Source organism: Aquila chrysaetos, chromosome 5 (assembly GCF_900496995.4).
Source record: "Aquila chrysaetos chrysaetos chromosome 5, bAquChr1.4, whole genome shotgun sequence".
NCBI lineage: Eukaryota > Metazoa > Chordata > Aves > Accipitriformes > Accipitridae > Aquila > Aquila chrysaetos.
In genome coordinates this window covers 51,223,920-51,243,401 of record NC_044008.1, presented here as the reverse complement: position 1 = coordinate 51,243,401, position 19,482 = coordinate 51,223,920, and the positions used below count along the sequence as shown (strand labels likewise).

At 38.9% G+C, this 19,482-nt stretch overlaps 1 protein-coding gene across 1 annotated transcript in view; it reads right to left on the bottom strand.

Moving 5' to 3' along the window:
• ADAMTSL3 (ADAMTS like 3) overlaps positions 1–19,482 on the bottom strand; it is a 189,045-nt gene that overhangs the window by 26,276 nt on the left and 143,287 nt on the right. The window contains 8 exon segments of the mRNA XM_030013720.2: positions 220–348; positions 691–818; positions 2,923–4,003; positions 8,339–8,492; positions 9,285–9,464; positions 10,129–10,321; positions 11,380–11,509; positions 18,632–18,918. Coding sequence (XP_029869580.1) covers positions 220–348; positions 691–818; positions 2,923–4,003; positions 8,339–8,492; positions 9,285–9,464; positions 10,129–10,321; positions 11,380–11,509; positions 18,632–18,918 — 2,282 coding nt within the window.

Below are 19,482 nucleotides of genomic sequence, written 5' to 3'. Positions count from 1 at the left end.
AAGAAAAGCACTTTTAAAGGAAAGTCTGTTTGAACATATACATGTGTGTTTAAATTAAAGTGACAGACAGAAAAGAAATAGGACTGGTGTGGGTGACATGCCTAATAAAAAATGACTAATGATCAATGATTTCCTACCTTCACCAGTAATTTCTTTCAAGATGTAAGGTAAACTCCTGATTCCAACATTACAAAGAACTTCAGTGCAGTTCTTGCTTACCTTTCACTGGACAATCAACCATAATATTTGCTCCAATTCTTGCCACGATTGTACCTCCAACAACTGCTGAGAGACTGCTGGCTTCCAGATTTGTTACATTCAACTCAGAGGACAAGATGACAGGAATCTCTTTGAAATTAAAGGGATAATCAGTTTTAAAAGCTTTATTTGGCTTTTAAATATACATCCTGTATTTAAATTCATCATGTTTGGAACAGAATTCAGTTTGCAAAGCAGCAGCCAGAAAATACAGGTGGGATAGATACAAGCAGACTGAGTTCACACCTGCTGTGGTTTTAGAGCAACAAAACCATCTTATTGCTACCTATTAAGTCAGGCAGAGTTTCATGGATTGCCAACAAAAGAAGCTATTTCACATTGGAGTTGGGATGGATGCTTATATGTATTAAAAAAACCCAAACTGACCAACAAGACAAAACCTGTCTGATGCTGTGGATGCTACAGTCATACCTGCACGCAATAGCAATGATGTTTCCATATCAATACCAAAGTCATTAACAACCAGGCATCCATATGTACCAAGTTCCTTTTGACTAGGATTCCGAATCTGCACTTTTCCAATGGTGTCCAGGATCACCCTGCAGAATATTCAAGGAAAGACAAGGGTTACTACCGTGGGACAAACCCGGCTGAATCTTCTTGCGAGAGTTACAGATACATCAGCAAACCTCCTTTTTAGGAGTTTACCATTCTAGACCACTGCATGGAGTAACAGTTCTGCCTCCTTCATGGTGACAAAAGGGCAGCGCTAAGGGATACATGCAGGGAAGATTCTTCACATATCCTTCTACAAAGCTGTGTCCTAGTTGCAGCCCTTCAGAGGACAGCGAGTTTGCTACTAGAAACCAGAATCCCTCGGGAACAAAAGCATGAATAAATCAGACTACCACGATTAAAATTATTAGGCTTGGCAAGAAATCCATCTCTCCAGAGCAAGCCTGGTGTTCAGCAGGATTGGGGAATTCACAAACGTATGGTCTAATCTGACTTCCAAATTACTCCAGGTTTTGGTGGGTTTTTGTTTTTAAAATTATCATCATTAAAGCTAAAGTCTTCCACCAAAACCCCACAGGTGTCTTGAATACCTTGCCTGCCATCTGAGGGGCAAGATAGGAGAGAGCGCATCACAGGCTGGGGAAGAGGCTGAAAACAGCAGCCTGGACTTTTCCCCCTTGTTACCTTTCTTAGCAGTAAGTTACACCAGTTACGCCATACACTCATTACATTCAAAAAAACTGTAGCTCTGGCGTTCTCCCACACTGAGTACACTTACGCAAGTAAGAGATATACAAAAATATATTAAAAATACTTATGTCTCAACAAAGCAAGCCACCTCATGCATGGCTCAAGTATGGCCTTCTTTTACAAACCTGACAGATAAACAGCCCGTTTACCTCCTATACATAGATGTAACGCTACTGGCTTTTGAGCACACACACACATATATATGGATTTGTGTATAAGAGACCCTACTGTGAAAAAAATCTGAAAGAAACCTACTTTGCCAATGTATCCGGTAAGCGCAAGAATATTGGTCTGGGCTAAAATGCAGGCAGTTTATGAAAGTAGACATTAGGAATCAAACAGACACTTGTGAATAAACAAAACACCATCATGTCCAAAAAAATTAAAGTATCACTTGCAACAAATTAATGGGAAATTATGCATATTTCATAAAATAAACATAACTGGTGGGAGCTACATGGTTCCAAAAACATTTGCACTTTTAAAAATGGCTTAGTTTTGGTGTCTTTGCTTTAATTGATAGCCCTGCAGAAGTATATTTTTCTTGGCAATGCAGTTAATCAGTTAAGTATGTTGAGAAATATCCAAAAGCGCCTTTATCATTTCAGAATCGTTTTTTTCATTACTCAAGAGCTAGCTATAATTCCAAGAGGCTCACACACGAAGTTAATGTTAATATTATCAGCTGAGCTTCTAATTTATCAGCAATGAAGTAAAAGTATTTGCTCAGTCTTGAGCAAATATCTGAATATAACACACTTGCTGTACTTGTTCTTCAGGTATAGTTCACAAATGTGGTAATACAGGTCCTTCATTATTTTGTATTCCACTATCCTCAACAGAAATATTTGTAAACTCTAAAGTACTGAAAAAAATCCATAAAAGCTCATTCTTTCTTTTAAAATTGAAGTTATGCAGCTGCAGTTATACCTAAAGATTTACTGTGTTGAAGAATGGTGAGGGTACCAGTGATTTTTTCCCTCCTTAAAATGAGTAAGAACTAAGATGTCTTTTCATCTCTACGATGGCAGAAGTTTTTAACGTGTTCCCACTGTATTTGGTTTCTGAACAAATCCAGCAGGATTCTTAATTTGAGTATAAATCTGTTCATTTTCTGATGCAGCTGAAACGATTAAGGCAGATCACAAAATACAGTCAGGACATCCAAAACACTTCACCTAGTAAAAAAAAGTCAATCCTCCCACATAATATTGTGGAAATGGGCATACACTTGGATGTTAGTAAAGCCAAACAACATCACAGACACTTGAAAGAAAAAAAAAAAAAATTACTTAAATAAAAACATGGAAGGCACAGTGTTCACGCTTATCTCATTTTTACAACAGTATGTTTTAATATTGCACAGCAGGGTGGATTTTTACAGTTGATAGCGACATAATAAGTCATTCAAAAATAAAAGAGAAGATATTTACTTACTTCTCAGAGGCTTTTAATGTCTCGCCATCTTTTGTCCAAGTATATTTCACTTCACTAATACCAGCTGTTTCACACAGGAGATTGACAGCATGAGTATTCTTGGTCAGAAAAACTGTATTTCCAATTCGTACAGTTACTGTTTTGTTGAAGGAAACTCGAGGAATTTCCTTTTGCCTCATAATAACTGGAACCTTCTGGTCAAACATTAACTTATCAACAGTTTTTGTGCTGAAACGTTCAGATTCATTTGGTGATTTGCCCGTGAGTTTTGAGGCAAGTTTCTCATCCTGGGCCCCCTTCCATTTTTCAGTAGTTGGCTGTGGAGGCCTAGATAATTCAGCAACTAATTGATAAATGACCTGGGATGCCAAGTCATCATTGACTTCTCCAGTTTCAATGAGCTGACTCATGTTCCTTATCAGTTCTTCAAACTGCACAGTGTCCATGCTGTAGGCGCCTTGGAGAACTGCTGCCTCCAATCGTTTATTCTTGAATTCACGAGAGCTGAAGTCTTCTGCTGAATTACTCCCAAAGTTTTCAAGATGTCGCAGAAATGGCTGATCATTTAGTTGCCTGTCACCCAGATAGAGCTCGTTCTTCTTACTCCACATTTGCCACATTTTGCTCATTTTATGCCATTTGGCCCCAAAGCTGTTGGCCTCATTGTGATCTGGGTTACTGGTCTCACTGGCATGTTTTCTAAGATTTGGTGGTTCTATCAATCTGTTGTCCGTACCAATGAGTTTGAGTACAAATGTTTCATGCACAGAGCCTGCAATACACCGGTACACACCAATATCAGTGGCTTCAAGACTATGTATTTTCAGCGAGCCTGACTTGGTGATGCCAAGTCTTTTAGAGTTTTGTAAGTGTTGTCCATCTTTCTCCCACCGGATAAGTGATTTCTGGAACCTTCGTACAGGGCACTTAATTACAACGGATGTTTTTGGAAGTAAGTAGGCTCGGCTTCCTATGGTAAAATTAATGCGCTTCTCTTGTCTTGTTTGAATATAGACTCGGTGAATACTGACAATCTGAGGCCCATGAGCAGAATACTTTTCTGGAAGCTTTGGTTTAATCTCTGAAAGAAAACAAAGTGTTGAAAAGTATCTAATCATTGGCACTCATGCTTACAAAATCTGCTTTTCACAGAATGCTTGACAGAGCTTTTCCTGACTTTGTTCAAGTCAGATTGCAACATGCTGAGCTTTTATCTGAGTGACAAAAATGCAAAAATATGAACATGAAACCATAACATTCCCCTGCGCCAGCCAAGAATTCTATTGCTTCTTCCCCAAATCTCCTAACAATAAAAAGAAACGGGCAACATATACCTATATGAAGGACATAGATGGTGCACACATACATAAATGTATACATACATGTATTATATAATATATTAATTTATACTATAGATATAATCCTGTTATGGTTATATTTCCTATATATTTCCTATTGCTGCCTCAGAAAGGCTAGGCATGATGGGAATGGAAAGAGTGACTCAAAAATTTTGAACACATTATCATTTTCCCCACATTTGAGCACTGTTGAGTGCAGAATGACCTACATAAAACCTGTCCAAAAAGTAAGGCTCCCCTTGACTGTTATTTAGATTGTTGGCTGGCCATGCTGGTTGTCTGACTGAGTCAAGCCAAACTGATAGCAACATAGGAGGAGAAAGAAACAGTCAATGAAGACACAGTACACGCAATAAGCAAAGCCACTCTGTCATCGTTGGTGGAGGGTAATTTCTTTGGGTTGAAAGATGAGTTGCTCACGGAGTTGTGCCAATAAAGTAGGGAGGGAAGGGAGGAAAGAGAGAAATAAGTCAAAATTTTCAGAGGTTGAATAAAGTAATCAGATGAATTGACAAAAGCAGACAATAACAGCATAGAGCTTCATGCAGAGTGGGTATGGAGACGCTGGGTATTAGGAAGCTCCTCCTGCATTGTACTGCAGGCACTTGGATGCTGAAAGGTTTCTAGGGAGCTGCCTGAATGAATACCACCACAGGCAGGCGTTCCCAGCAGTGGCTGGATAGGCACACCGGAGACAACATGAGAATGACTGCAATGTTTCGGATACCACTGTGTTGACTCACTGCTGGCAACTACTGTGCCCCACTTTGATCAGTAGAACTAATCTTACTAAGAAAACACTAGGTAGGTGAGAAACAAAGCGCTGTAGGAGGCACAGAGCAAGGGCATGCACCCCCTGAGTTCGTTCCATGCAAGATGAAATTGGCCAGCTGGGAAGAGTCGGGAAACACTCTGCGTTGGTGCTAGAAAACAATCCAATTGTGTTTGGTGACCCAGCCTTTTGGTACGTGACAGAGAAAAAAACCTCAGAGCCTGCAGAATGTGTGGATGAGCCAGGAAATGGACACACAAATCAAAATGCTTCTCAGCATGCCTGAATCTCAAATCATTACTACTATTCCACTTGGTAGGTACATAAATAAAATGACAACCACACTGATGGCACACAAATGATATTTGAAAAACTGCATGCTTCTTATATACATATGCTTCAAATATGCTGTGAAGAAATAGGTGAAAAGCTAAATGCTTCAAGCATTCAATAAGTGTGTACACTATATGAACTACACCCTAGAGTGCATTCTTATGCTTATAAAACAAAATGGTTATTTTCAATGTTTTGGGTAATGAGTTCAGACCTGTGGGGATATCATGGTTTCATAATTACACAGCTTTTAAATCGGTATTCATTATCCAGATACATGGTTCCCTCAACCATTTCACGTGGTACAACAAATAAATTGCTTTAGGCACGCAGTTTACTAAAATCATTAAAGTAGCGTCCTGCTTTTAATAAGTCATTGGGCCCCAAATATTTATTTTTAGGGAAGTGTTCCAGTATTAAATCTTCCATTTCCAAAATCCAACTTACAGACACAGTAAGTGTAACTTTAAACACACAAATTAAAATACTTCAGGCTGTGGTCTGTTTACACTAGTTATTCCAACATGGAATTAAACCCAGTGCATACTTATAAATATGTTAACAAGTCTCATCCATTTCATTTTAAAAAAAAAAAGAAAGACCACTAACTCTCATTAGCAGTTCAACACTAAAGGGTGTGTATACTTTTACTGGTGACTGGTGAGCAAGGCTAGGAGTGAAACAAAGTTCAGAGTTGTGGATGGCAGGCCATATAAATATATACGGTCATATGAATATATGAGGCCACAGAAGTATGCGTTTTCTAGATCCTTAGTATCATCCAATCTTGCAGCTGCTGAGGTAACGGACTCTTTGGAAGAGGTTTTTTTCTACGAGGTAAATCTTGCTTAAGGATTAGATTGTACTGGAGCCACCGGACCTCATTATCACCTGGTACAAATCCATCTGCGTCTATGACCTCTAATGGTCCTCTGCAGCTTTAGGTGGACCTCAGGTCCTGCTGACCTCAGGGCTAGACCAGTGTTATTTCCTATTTCTCAGAGCCCGCAGTCAGGAATGTTTCTGACTTAGTAGGGCTTATTAAGTAGAACACAGCTCCAATTACTAGTCCCAGGGTAAAAGATTAAGTCTAAAAAGCCTCAGCACTGTCATGAGACAGTAAAAAAGAAGGAGCTCATCTGAGCCACAGAAGCATAATCTTGAGGAGGCACATTCAGAAACACTGCTCTCAAAGGCAAGAACCCCAAACAGCACACCTGCCACGCACCACGCTACTCTTCACTGAGTCTGCTTCATTCTGTGTAGCTGGCCGTCTGCCGGTCCTAGGGCCACGCTATGTTCCTGTCTTCTGCTCGCTCCCCCTTCAAGGCAGGCTGAACCCATTGCTGCAGGAGGAGGAGATGCCTCCTGCATGTCCCTGTGAATCCAAAGCCCGCTGCTGCCACTGCCGCTGCCCTGGCTCCTTCTGCAAAACTCTAACTGGAACCCTGGGCACAGACGTGTCTCGTGCCTTCCCCTGCCCTCCCGTTCCATAGCCGGGGAATTGCCAGGCAGATCTGAGCTGCAAGGGCTCCCTTGTTCCAAAAGGTTGCGGAGACGAAGGGAGAGAACAGTGATTCTCTTTTATGACTTTGATCTGCACCCATTCAGTACAATCGCATTCCCTCTACAGTCCACTGCCCTGCCTTCTTGGCACTGCGGTGGAAGCTGACAATGTAACTTTAATATCAGTCTGTGCTAAGCAATTTGCAAACCAGCTACACTGCCATTCAACTATCCACAATTAATTAAATTCAGATAGATATGCAGCTCAAAATATTTTATTAAACCTTATGCCAAGGACATTCCTGAAAGTCCACAGGGCTTTATTTAAGTGGAGTTTTGAACCTCAGGATTTTGGCATGTTAATCTGAAATGCAGGCCAGGAAAAGAAGTTTCATATTATGTATGAATCAGTAATTATTCTATTTCTTATTTTGTTTTGTGACTAATTTTTAAAGCAAAGCTTCAAAATGTATAAAGTAGCTATTTCTTGACAGCACTATGAATTGGGTCAAAACACGTCTATCTCTCTGATCTGTGATCAAAACCAGGCCATTCATGAAGTCTTTTCATTTTCCCCTACCTCAAAACTAAAAACTCTCCTTTTTTTGTTTCCTTTCAGCATCCTGCTCCCCAAACCTGCAAACTAATACTCTCTTCTATAAAGGAAGGAGAGCACAGGTTCAGACGTAAGGAACCTGCATTTAGAACTGCCTATTTTACGTTACTGTATGTAATTGAACATACTCTATATCAGTATTTCCATCAGTGTTACACATATGCAATTAGTGCAACTAACATCAGTATCATATCCCGATTGTGCCCAAATTGTACAATTCCTACAGGCAATCTTTCTGAAAAAATTCTTATATAGACAGTAATAAAATACTGGATTTTTTGAAGAGTGTCTGTACTGTCATCACTTCCTGCAAAGCTCATGAGACTGGGATTCTCATTTCCACAAGGAAAGATAGAAATTATACCTAAAGCTATCACTGGCATGGAGTTTCAGGTCTTGAATTCCACCATGCTAAGCAAAATGTCCAGTGTAATACAAATGTACAGTGAAAAGACAAGTCGGAACTGGATTCTTATCTTTTCTAATGTCCTTTGTAATTTATAGTCAAATTTTTTTTTTGCAGTTGGGATAGTGTGAAGGGTAAAGGAAAAATCAGATCAAACGTAGGTAAGTACGAGGGTGAGAGGTACGTACCATTAGCATGTATTCAAAAACTACTTCTTGAGATCATAACCTTTATTTCTGACTGGCAGAAAAAAAATTAAAAACGATCCTGTTATTACTGGTCTAGCAATTATGACACTCTGATTATGCCAGATTAGTAATGTTGTGAAAGTATAGGGAGATGAGTGAATTAACCTGTATACAGATTTTTCTTTATAAATAGATCATTCCAAATCAGCAAGAAACTACATAAAGTACCATACTTACTGTTGCAGGCATTCATCTGACAAGTCCTTACAAGCAGTGAAGGAGACAGACCACTACACATTGATCCATTTAATGTGACATATTGGCCCTTTGCTGTTAGGTTTTGGCAGGCAAGTTTCCTTCTCTGGATTCCAACACCACAGCTTACTGAGCACTGTGAAAGGAAGGATGCAGTCAAACTAAACTTGGTGTCCCACACCACACATGCTAATTTTAAACTAGGTTTGGGGTTTGTTTTTTTTTTTCTCTTCTGAGAGAGCGAGCATACACTCTAGTTCATACGAATATTTGTGTTATCCAGATATTAAACTCTCTCCACTTTTCCAGGCAATAAGAATATAAGACAGATAATTTGTTCCAGCAAGCAACTCAGGAACAATTAAAATAACATGACAGTATTTCTTTATGTCTAACCATGGGCAGAACAGAGCAATGAGATCTAGTACCTAAGAGAAACAATTCAGCATGTTCCAAACAGTCTGTGTCAAGTCTCCCAACCTTCTCTCCTAGCTTGTATTGCATGAACCTTTAATTGCAGCTTCTAAATTCACTTTCAGAAATCTTTTTTGAATGGGGAGTGGTAGGCAAGCCTGCATTACATGGGACAGAAGGAGGACATATTCCAGAATAATGCAAAGATATACTTTTTGGAAGCTGTGCCACGAAACAACTGATAGCTAAACAGGTCTGGTAGAATGCGTGCAATGCATTACAGCCTCTCGTTCAGCAGCTCAAACACAGCTCAGGAAGGGGGCTGTGATCAGTCTGGTTGTAGGCAGGGATGCACAGCAACTGCATGCGCAGTTTAGTCCAGGTACATGCCTTGCAAAACCTTCAGCTACCCTGTGAATTTGTTGCTCCAAACATCTTATTCGCCCAAGCAGAAATCTTTAGAGCTCATGTTGTAACAGAGGGTTTTGGTTCACCCTTGTTGGGGGCTGCTTACCTTGGACCATTCTCCTACAACTAGCTGAGGAGGACAATCAACTTTTGCACATGGTTTACTAGTTGGCAATTTAGGTTCCGGGCAGGTGTCATCAGAGTGTTTCAGGAAACTTCCATCCGTCAACAGCTGCTTACAGTACACTTTGCGGGTCTGAATCCCTCCTCCACAAGTACGTGAACACTAAGGAGAAGAAGAGAACATAGCATGTACGCCTGCATGGACATCTGGGCTCACCCATAACACTTTACACAAACACTGTAAGCTGCCCCCAACCCCCGTTATGCTCTCTTGAAAAATGACATCTACTTTTAATTAAAAAGCAAGCCGCATGTAGAAAATTCTTCAGTCAAAATGTTCAGGTAATATATTAGAGATGATGAGAACCTAACTACTAAGTTAAAAAGTCACACCACCTGAATGCAATAAAGTAGTAGAAATCTTAAAGAAAAACATGCTGCTTACATGCAGATCTGCCCGTGTCTCACATCACTTAATATATCTGGTGGGAGTTTAGGAAACTTTGTCCTGGAGACAAAAAAAACCGAGGCAATATCTCCAAAAGGAGGTTGTTGCATTTGTAGAGCATAGAAAGAGAGGTGATGTCTGGAGTAGCTGGTATCCAGCCTTCCAAAATCTTAAAAAGGACTTTCCACCTCATCCTGTGACTACCCATTGGCATTGTTGTCAAAAGCAGCATTTTTGACCCTGGCTTGGTTTGTTCTAATGAAATCAGTTGAAACACATACCAAAGTTTAGGAGCGACCTTCCACCTTATTCCACCTAGAGAATTTCAAGTACGTCGCCAGAGGAACACATTTAAACTGTTTTTGTAACCCAGTCATACCTGTTGCCATTCCTCAACATGCCAGCCAGGGGGACAATCAATCTGGTTACAAGCTTGTAAAGAATGAGGCTTTTTGTCTTTGCAGTCTTCAGCAGCAACAGCAGATCCCCCCGGCTGCTTGCAGTGCACATCTCTCGTCTGTATCCCAACCCCGCACGTAGCTGAGCAGCGTCTCCAGGAGCTGCTTTGCCACCTGTTCCAACAACAGAGCCGAAGGCCCACGTTTTAGCAACTCACCTCAGATTGAGGAAGGAGCAATCATATCCAAACAGACCCTAGCAAAAAATAACTGAAGGCATAATTATTGATAGATGGCTAGAACATCCCTTCGGTTTGGCTGTAATGCAAAATTATAAACTAGCTTTATAAACTTGCAGGTAACAAGGAAATGCAGAAGTTATTAACAATAAAGTAATAAAGATTCCTTTCCAGACAAATTCAACTCCAGCATTTACTTTCAGAATGCTCCTCCTAAAAAACCAGCAGGTTGGCAGCCTGCTGACGTTTACATTTATAAATGTAAATATGTAAATAGACCTTTCTTACATTTACAAAATTTCATTTAAATGTGTATATGTTTTCTATAAAACATCCTGTTCCTGTTAACTTCTTCCCTACGTTTTGCAAGAGGAGGCTTCTGCAAACACATAGAAACAATATGCAAAGGATCAGGGATGTCAGAGATCAAAAGTGTGTAAATAAGGAAACACATGTCAAAATTTCACATATGGCCCTTTCAAGTGACCAAATTAGCTAGGTTTTCTTGGATTTGGACTGGGTTTGTTCTTTTCCCAGGATCTCCAATTAAACATAAGAAGGCATAAGAATTATGTGGGGCTACTAAAGAAGCACGTAATTAAAATAACTTTAAATCATAATTTCACTTTTTTTATTTGGTAAGGATAGAAAGTAAATATTCTCTGGTTTTTTGTGAAATTGCCTTAAAATTTTCCTTCTACCACTAGAAGACTTAAGGCTGTTTTTCCAACTCTGGCAAATATCTGCACAGAAGAGATTTATTTCAGAAAATGTTCCCTATTTTATTGGTGAGATGTGAAGAGTGGAAAAGGAGTGAACAAGACCGAAAAAAAACCCCAACCCCAAAACCTTGTTAAAGACAGAAGTAGTGAAATTTCATCCCAAAGCAAGACCACAGTCCTAAAATCTGAACCCTTCCTGAGAAAGCCAATGTTTATTTAAGTCATATTAACCATTTATTTGCCACAGTATGATTTCATTATTACAGTGTACCTTGGAGGGCAAAGCTTCATATTGCAAGTACGAGTCATTGGTGGTGGTCTCTTGGAATTGTCACACAGGGTTTCATTGACGGCTTGTTTCGTCTCTACATGCAGACACATTGCAATGGCTTCTTGTGTTCCTGAATTAAAAAGGAAAACACCCATGAAACACTGAAGATGGAAGAGATTTCTATAAAGCTTACTCTTAAATAATACTCAGTAAAAAAGCTCTAAACACTGAATTAGATAGCAGGCTTAGAAGTAACATCTCAAGTCAAAAGGAACACAGAGATAGTTTATATATTTAATGCTCGAAAGATATTTGTGAACTATACCTAGCACTTTACTTCTCTGATATTTAAAAGGCTTGATTTGACACTCTACCTCTCTGAAAACCAACAGAAAATAGACTTCTCTGTCTGTCCACCATCAGATGCTACATCTGCCTGGTTCTGTGATGGTCCCAAGCCAACTACTGGCTTCATTGCCAAAATCAGGGTAAAAGTGATTACTTCTCACTTACTTTGACTTTAAGGAGCTAAAGATCTGCAAAAAATGTAATAAAACTGCAGAAAACTTGCAAAACTATAGTCAGGACAATGGCTGACTAAACATAGAACCTTTCTCATAGGGGCTAAGAGATGCAATAGTTTTGCTGAAGGCAGCAGATCTGGTGCAGCCTAGAGCTTTCCTCAACTCATGACCATTCTTGGCAACTTCTGATCTGCAGCTCTTGCTACCTGGATCTTATTACTGAAGCACGAAAGATTACTAATACTCAAATTTCTATGAGTCAAAATGAAACGTAATATGTTTGCTTTAGAACAACTCAGCTTAGCGAATACACATTTTGTGAACTACTTTTATTTTAAACCTACGTAATTATCCAATTTTATATATCGTATTTTTTAGTATGAAAGCCTTGCTCAATTTCAAAGCTTACTTGCATGCACATGAAAGACAAGATGATTTCTGATGTACTTGGGGGATCCTGTGAATCTGGGATGTTCTATATAAGCAATGTTAATGATCATAAACCTGTAGAACAAAAAGGCACTGAAATAATAAAATACCTATTTTGTTGCTTCCAGGTAAAAATGGCTTTTGAAGAGTCACAGTTTAAAGATTTTTAAACCATTTCCTTCCTACCTTTCACCTATCTCCAGTGCTTTTGTAAGGATACAAACTTGCTTTCAGCAGCAGGTTATATTTCTTTTCTTACAACCAACTTCTAAGGTTTCAAAGGGAGTTAAATTTTTAACTAGAAACCTTCACTAACCACTTCATGGTATCACCTATGACATTACCTCAAAACATAACCACTATTGTTACACAAAGGCTACTATAACTATTCCTGCTTCTGTGTCAACTGTGCATGACGACTGGTTTCTTGGCACTGTTGATCATCAGCCATTCTGATTTCAGTGGGCTCGATGAAATATCCTACACCAAAAGTTTTGTCTCCATGCCAATGGTCCATATTTCTGTCTTTCACAACACATTCATGAGCACTGTCATTCTTTTCAAAAAACAACACTGTTTGTTCCATCCATAAACAATTCTGATGTAGTCCAGCGTATCAGCCAGCCCAGGCCACAATCCCTCTTTGCGACACTTGAACCAGTCCAACTATTTCAGACACTTCAGCAGTAGACCAGCAGTGATTTTCACAATAATGTAGATTCCAATTTCTCTCAGGCTCTCTGGTACACCCCTAGATCCCCTCTGGGACTCGTTTTCAGTTCAGAAAGACCTTGTCATATAAATTTTTTGACTACATCGACAAAGTGATGAATTTGTATAGAACAGAAGACCTGACCTTAGATATGATTGACAACCTATTCAGTTCTCTTATATCAAAGTATTGATAATTACATTAACATAGAACACATGCATTGAGTAAAATCTATTTTACTAGCAGGACTGAGAAGAAATCTTTAACAGCCAGTACCATTACCAGAAGGCAGACATTGAAATGCCCCAAGACAGTCAAACCAGTAAATAAACATGGTTTCTAGAACTCTACTGTTTTATTCCAGACTGACAACCATGTGTTTGTTTAAGAGGAGCAGCTTCCCTGTCCCTTTATGTAGGAAATGCACATCTGACTGTCTACAGGAGAGAAATAAAGATTTAAAAATTGTGTTCTGGCAGAAACAGAATGACATTACCAGACAAGCATATCAAGCATCCATCTAATCTCTATTTTAGGTCAAAATCTACCCTATGCTACCAACCTTCAGTTTCACTGACCTCACTGTGTTCCTATGGGAAATCCACACTCAGAGGTGGTGCTGCTCTGGAACAGGTTGCAATAAGTAATATCTTCTTAATTTCTCACACGAAGGAGGGGAATGAAATGAGATTCCTTTCAGACCATCTAAATCGGCAATAATCCCATGGGAACTTTTTATCTCTGTGTTATAAAAAGTAAATTGGCCAGCCAAATGAACAAAAAGCATGTCATACCAGGTGACGGGGTTTGCCTGCAAGTTGCCACCTGGAGTTCATTAAGCCACTTCTGCCTTGCAGCATGACCTACCTAGCTTTAATTGTGTTACCAGAAGAAAATGCCGATATGCAGTGTATCTTTCATTTGACTTTAACTACAAGGCGCAAACTGCAGTAGTGATTCCTCCCCACGGGAGCCTTATTGAAAGAAAAATGGCACCCTGTTTTGATGCCGTAAATACAAAACAGATATTAAAGAGTTGTTAAAAACATACCACGCACTCCCTTCCTGTTCCTTGGGTCTCAGCTGGAGGACTCTATTCAGTAAATAACTACACTTAATTGATGCAGCGTTTGTTTGAACTTAACTGTCAATATGACTTGACAATTAATCAGATTTCTCACCCCAAACTGTAATTTTCCATTAGTTGGGAACTTCAGTCACTGATAAATTTTGTTCAATGTTGATTGGAAGATGGAAAAATCTATTATTCAAACAAACGAAGTTTTATATGTATGACTTTCTTGGCTTATAATATAAACATAGTAGATAATTTAACTAAAACATTATGTATGCAGCAGGGAGCATTAAGTATTTTTACAGTAATCTGATGCACTATTGTAGTAATTATCCTACTATTCAGTGAAATAGAATATTTTCTATTTTAACCCAGCATCCAAACCACATACATTTACATTCTTTTACAAGCTTTTCTGTGCAGTGAAATACACAGTGCATGAAGCTGTGTTAAAAGATCAGAATGCTTGAAGAAAGCCCAGATTTTTTTGTTTCTGCCTTTTTTAGAGTACAAAGAAAATGGGGGTGGAAAGTTGCTGTGCAAATGGTAAGAGGGTGGATCTATTCTCCATAACTGGAAGAGGAAGGACAGTCATTTATTTCTATCAGATAGTCTCAGTTCGGTGACTGCTTAAAAATATGTACTATCAGCGGAAAATAACTCAGGAGAAATGCCAAGTCCTACATATGCTTGAGCCTCTCTGTAAATCTATTGAAACCGGCAATGTTATTTATAGTCCTTCTGTAAAGGAGTAAACAGTGTCTGCAGTTAATGAAACTAGTGATAGGAGTAACCAGTTATCAAATTGCCTACAACACTCTTGCAAATGCTCTCAACTTTATATGTGAGTCTCAGAATGGTCATTGTTTTTCTTAAGAGCCCTTAAATTTGGCTAGAATCCATTGATTTTCTAAGAATCTCAGGTTTCTTACAAATAAAATAGTAAACTTTTAGCCATTACGATCCAGACAAAAGCCTGAAAACACAACCTGATTGCACCCTAAAGCTTCCAAAGCCACAGACTATAGAGGAAACAACAGGAAGTGCATATGTATTTATTGTTTAATCTCATTATTTTTAAGCTGATGTAATGACTTTTGGGGGCTTGAATCATAATTTTTGAAGCATATGGAATATAAATAATAATAATTACATTGAACTACCAAAATTGTCTCTTGCAATTAAAGGTATTTTCAAACAGGGACCCAGGAAATGTTCAGTTATTTTTTTTAAATGGAAAACATAATTTTAAAATATTGTAGGGTAGTTAAATGATTGACAACACTAAAGAAATACTACAAATTACAAGGAGAACATTTCTTCTCCTCAGGCCTACTCTTTATTCTGATTATGACTTTTACTTCTCACTGACAATACTATGAAAATTAAGCTTCTGCTTATATTGGGGGCTTTTGCATCAGGGCCAAAGTTCTTCAGATTGAGGAAAAAAAAAAAAAAAAAAAAAAAGAAAAAAACATTCTGGGAAACTGAGGGCAAATCCCCAAGCACACGGTTGGCTTATTTTCAGTTTGGGATTTCTTCAGGCACTGAAGACAAAATAGATCTTTAGCTTCCAGGATGGTTACAGAGTTTCCTATGGATGTTAAAGGTGACATGTGCCTCATGACAAACTGGCCTGGACAACTTTTATTTGCACTCATGGAAAGATCGGTGAAAGAAGTATTAACTATGCTAGCAGGCATCACACAACGTAGCAGTCCCCAAAAGCAGCAAGTTGTACAGCACTCAATACGCTGTGTGACAAGCTACACAGATCTGGTGCAGAAAGCACACAACACGACCAAAGACTCATGTTACTAATGCTCTAGAACCTGCTGAATATGACGAACTGGAAAGTAAAAACGATGTTTGATAATGCCTTGCAGATCACTCTATCTCTGTAATTCTAATACTTCAAAAAGCAATGTTTCCATCTGTATTTTTACGTCTGCTTTGGAGAGGGACCAGAGGAGAGTTTGAATTAAAAGTCTAGTCTGTATGAGGATTTAAAAAAAAAAAAAGGTGCAAGTGACAAGCACTGAAACAGAGATTCAGTCCTTGCTCAAACAGTGGCTATAAAGCTTGCAGCCTACATAGACGCTGCAGACTTTTCCCTCATTCAGAGTCAAGCACTAAGAAATGGGGGTGGGGAGTTCCAAGGATACTGAAAATCCACAGGAATTTATTTTAATAGCCACTGCTAGATACATACATACTAGAGAAAAAGTACCTAATATAATTTACATTACACTGGGATATTCCAAACTCAGACAACATTTATTTCTTGTAACTGAAGAGTTCATCTAATTGAAATGAGATTTGAACATAAAACTTAGCAGAAATGGATCAACTCCTTTGAACTACACAATGGAAAAATAGTAGACAGTGAGATCATTAGTTAGTACATTGCAGTAAGTTGGAAACAGAAGAGATGTCTGGTTCCCTTAAAACTATTTATCGGCAGGTAATTTTTGGTCTGTTTGAAAGCCTTTGCCAAGGCAGCAAGACGACCAGAACTGATAGAAGGAAAAAATCACTGCTACCTAACTAGCATAACAGCACAGGGACTTCTGAGCTGTTCATTGATAAAATATCCTGACAACTTCCCACATTTCCCAGGAGCATCACATAAGAAAAATGTCTAGACATAGTACCAGTGATACCACAGAAGTCTCAAGAACACAAACTGTTTTCTTTTAAACTTCTTCAGATGGATCATTTCTATTGTGTATCAGACAAATGGTTAGATTACTATGAACGTTATGAACTACTATGAACTAGAACAATTCCGGGTTAGGCAACCTCACAAATTCATGAAAGGGCCAGAAGTCAACAACAGAATTCACATGCAGCTCCCTCAGGAACAAAATTAAGCTGAGCACGGGATTCTGCTCATCAGTCATTTTGAAGTTCCTTCATGCCGGCAAATGGAACTACTGTCTTCACTACAGGCTCCTTAAATTACCGTCAGCTTGCACTTTGAGTGCAAGTTTTTATGTGAATGTTTTGGCATGGACAAACTCACATGTGAAGATGCAGGCAATGCAAATGTGCACATGTGCAAGAGCAGGCAAAGACTAGAGATTATTTCAGCCTAGATGTCTGCTGATGTCCTCAAAATTAAAAAACTTCGGAGTTTTAGAACACCTCTGACAAAGATGTTGACTAAAAAGCAGTAGTAAAGTGGATTTAAGATGGCAATGAAATGATTGTACATTACAAAAATCAGTTGAGCTATGAAAAAGAGAACTACAAATTTAGTAGTAATGAAAGCCTTGTTTCTGCTTTAGAGTATAATTTCCTTACTTTTAAAAACAATTCCCTCATTAAAGTGAAGAAACAGAGACACTCAGTTACAACAGCTGTCACTACCGTCACACTTTTATCCATACATACTTGGACTATAGCCTCTTCTACCTTGCCAGTCATAACTCCCGCTGAAGGTAGTGGAGGGAATGGGATGCATCAGCTTTTGTGATGACATGTGCTGCTATTGCTATGGATCAACCCCATCAGTAAACAGCACTAGTAAATGATAAAAGGAGGCACTTATGAGTCACTTACCATCCTGCTGATAGCATTCTGAGGCATCCCTCCCAGCTTCTGTCTTCAAGGTTTGAACTGGTGAACAGTACAAAGGAGGCTGCTTTCTGTGAGCTCTAGACTGGCTCTCTGCTTCCAATTGTTTCTGTTCTCCCCTTTTCTACATTTTTTATTTCTTCTATGGGTACAACTGTCTTCACTTCCCACTGATGTCATCAGTCCTGTCATATATAGGTGTGTTCACAATTCCACTGCCTCCACTTAACACTTCATAACTCACTCGTGTTCAGTCCCAAAGTACAGTATGTAGTAGCAACACCAGCAACCTTGTCTAGTAACATGTACTTAAGACGACAGGGAGATTCGATTACATCCAAAAAGGAATGTGCCTAACTACTTGCAGACAGATGTATGGCACAGAGTTCCTATAGAGTGATATACTGTACCAAGACCTAAACAAACTCCCGTTTGATCTTCATGCCGGTCAGACTGAAAGCACGTCTCCCTAATTACAACTTTGTATCCCTACTGTACTGCAGAAAATGGCAGCATTTTGGAAGATAAGGAATAATTAACATGGGCATTTTAAGTCTGAAACTATACACTTTCAGTTCTTAGGAAAATATAGGTCATCTAAACATGCCCATCACCAATGCATTAAACACGTTGGTGCCACCTGGCAGCCAAGACTCCTGCAGCAACAAGACTAAAGCAAGTTGCTGTATCAACAACTTCTTGCACCTTACTTAACCAAATAAAGTCAGTGTTTGAACACAGGATATAAAGGAAACAAAGTAGTTTGAAATACTCTATGGATAACCTAGAAATAAGTTAAAACTTGAAGCTGCATGTTTCCCTACAGATCAACATAGTTAATTTGGAGTAACACTAACAGAAGACCCAACAATGTCAAACAATGCCAAATTCTTACAACTCAAGTTTAATGAATGAATAAATAAATAAAGGTACCTCCAAGACATGTGGCTGAACAAGGAGTAAAACCAATGTATTCCCAGTCATAAATCACACTGCCATCTTCAGCATGTGAAAATTCTGGTGTGTAGGGGACAGGATCACTGTCACAGGATGCCTGGTGACAGACTCGTTCTGTTGGTGGCTTCACATCTTCACATTCCTCCTCAGGCAGTTCAACCTCAGTCTGAGTAAACACGAGAAGAATTCGGCATTTCACATCTCGCACCTGTATGCCATTGCCACACGTGGCACTGCACGGAGACCAGGGTTCAGGAATAAACCTGCAAATAATCACAGCGCAGTAAAAACACTGTCATTTTATTCCATATAATTGTGTCTGTATGCACAGTTAAAACATAGCTAAAACACATAAATGTATGTTTATACACAAAGCAGACAATACATAATACTATTTGATGCTTAAATAGAGTGCATAATCAAGCATCTTAAGTCTTTCACTTGCCCCCCATCTCAGACCATTTCTCAAAATTCACAAAAAAAAAAAAAAAAAAAAAAAAAAAAAGATGTAGGAAAAGATGAGAAAGAATCATGAGGAATAGGGAAAGTTGTATCCTTTTGCGGGGGAAAAAGGACATCACCTAAATCTTTTCTCAAAATCCTTCAGTGGAAAAAAAGGAGAAACTGCATGAAGACATATCTATAGAATATAAAATAGCTCCCCAGGTACACAAACTTAGGCATATGCCAAAAGTATATTTGCAGTTTGTTTAAATCTGAGAAAGGCCATCACCTTATGTCACACTAATAATCAGCAACCAGGCAGAAGAAAAGCACTTTTCATATCTAGCTAATCTCCAAAGAACACCACCGCAGGCTGTTGTTCA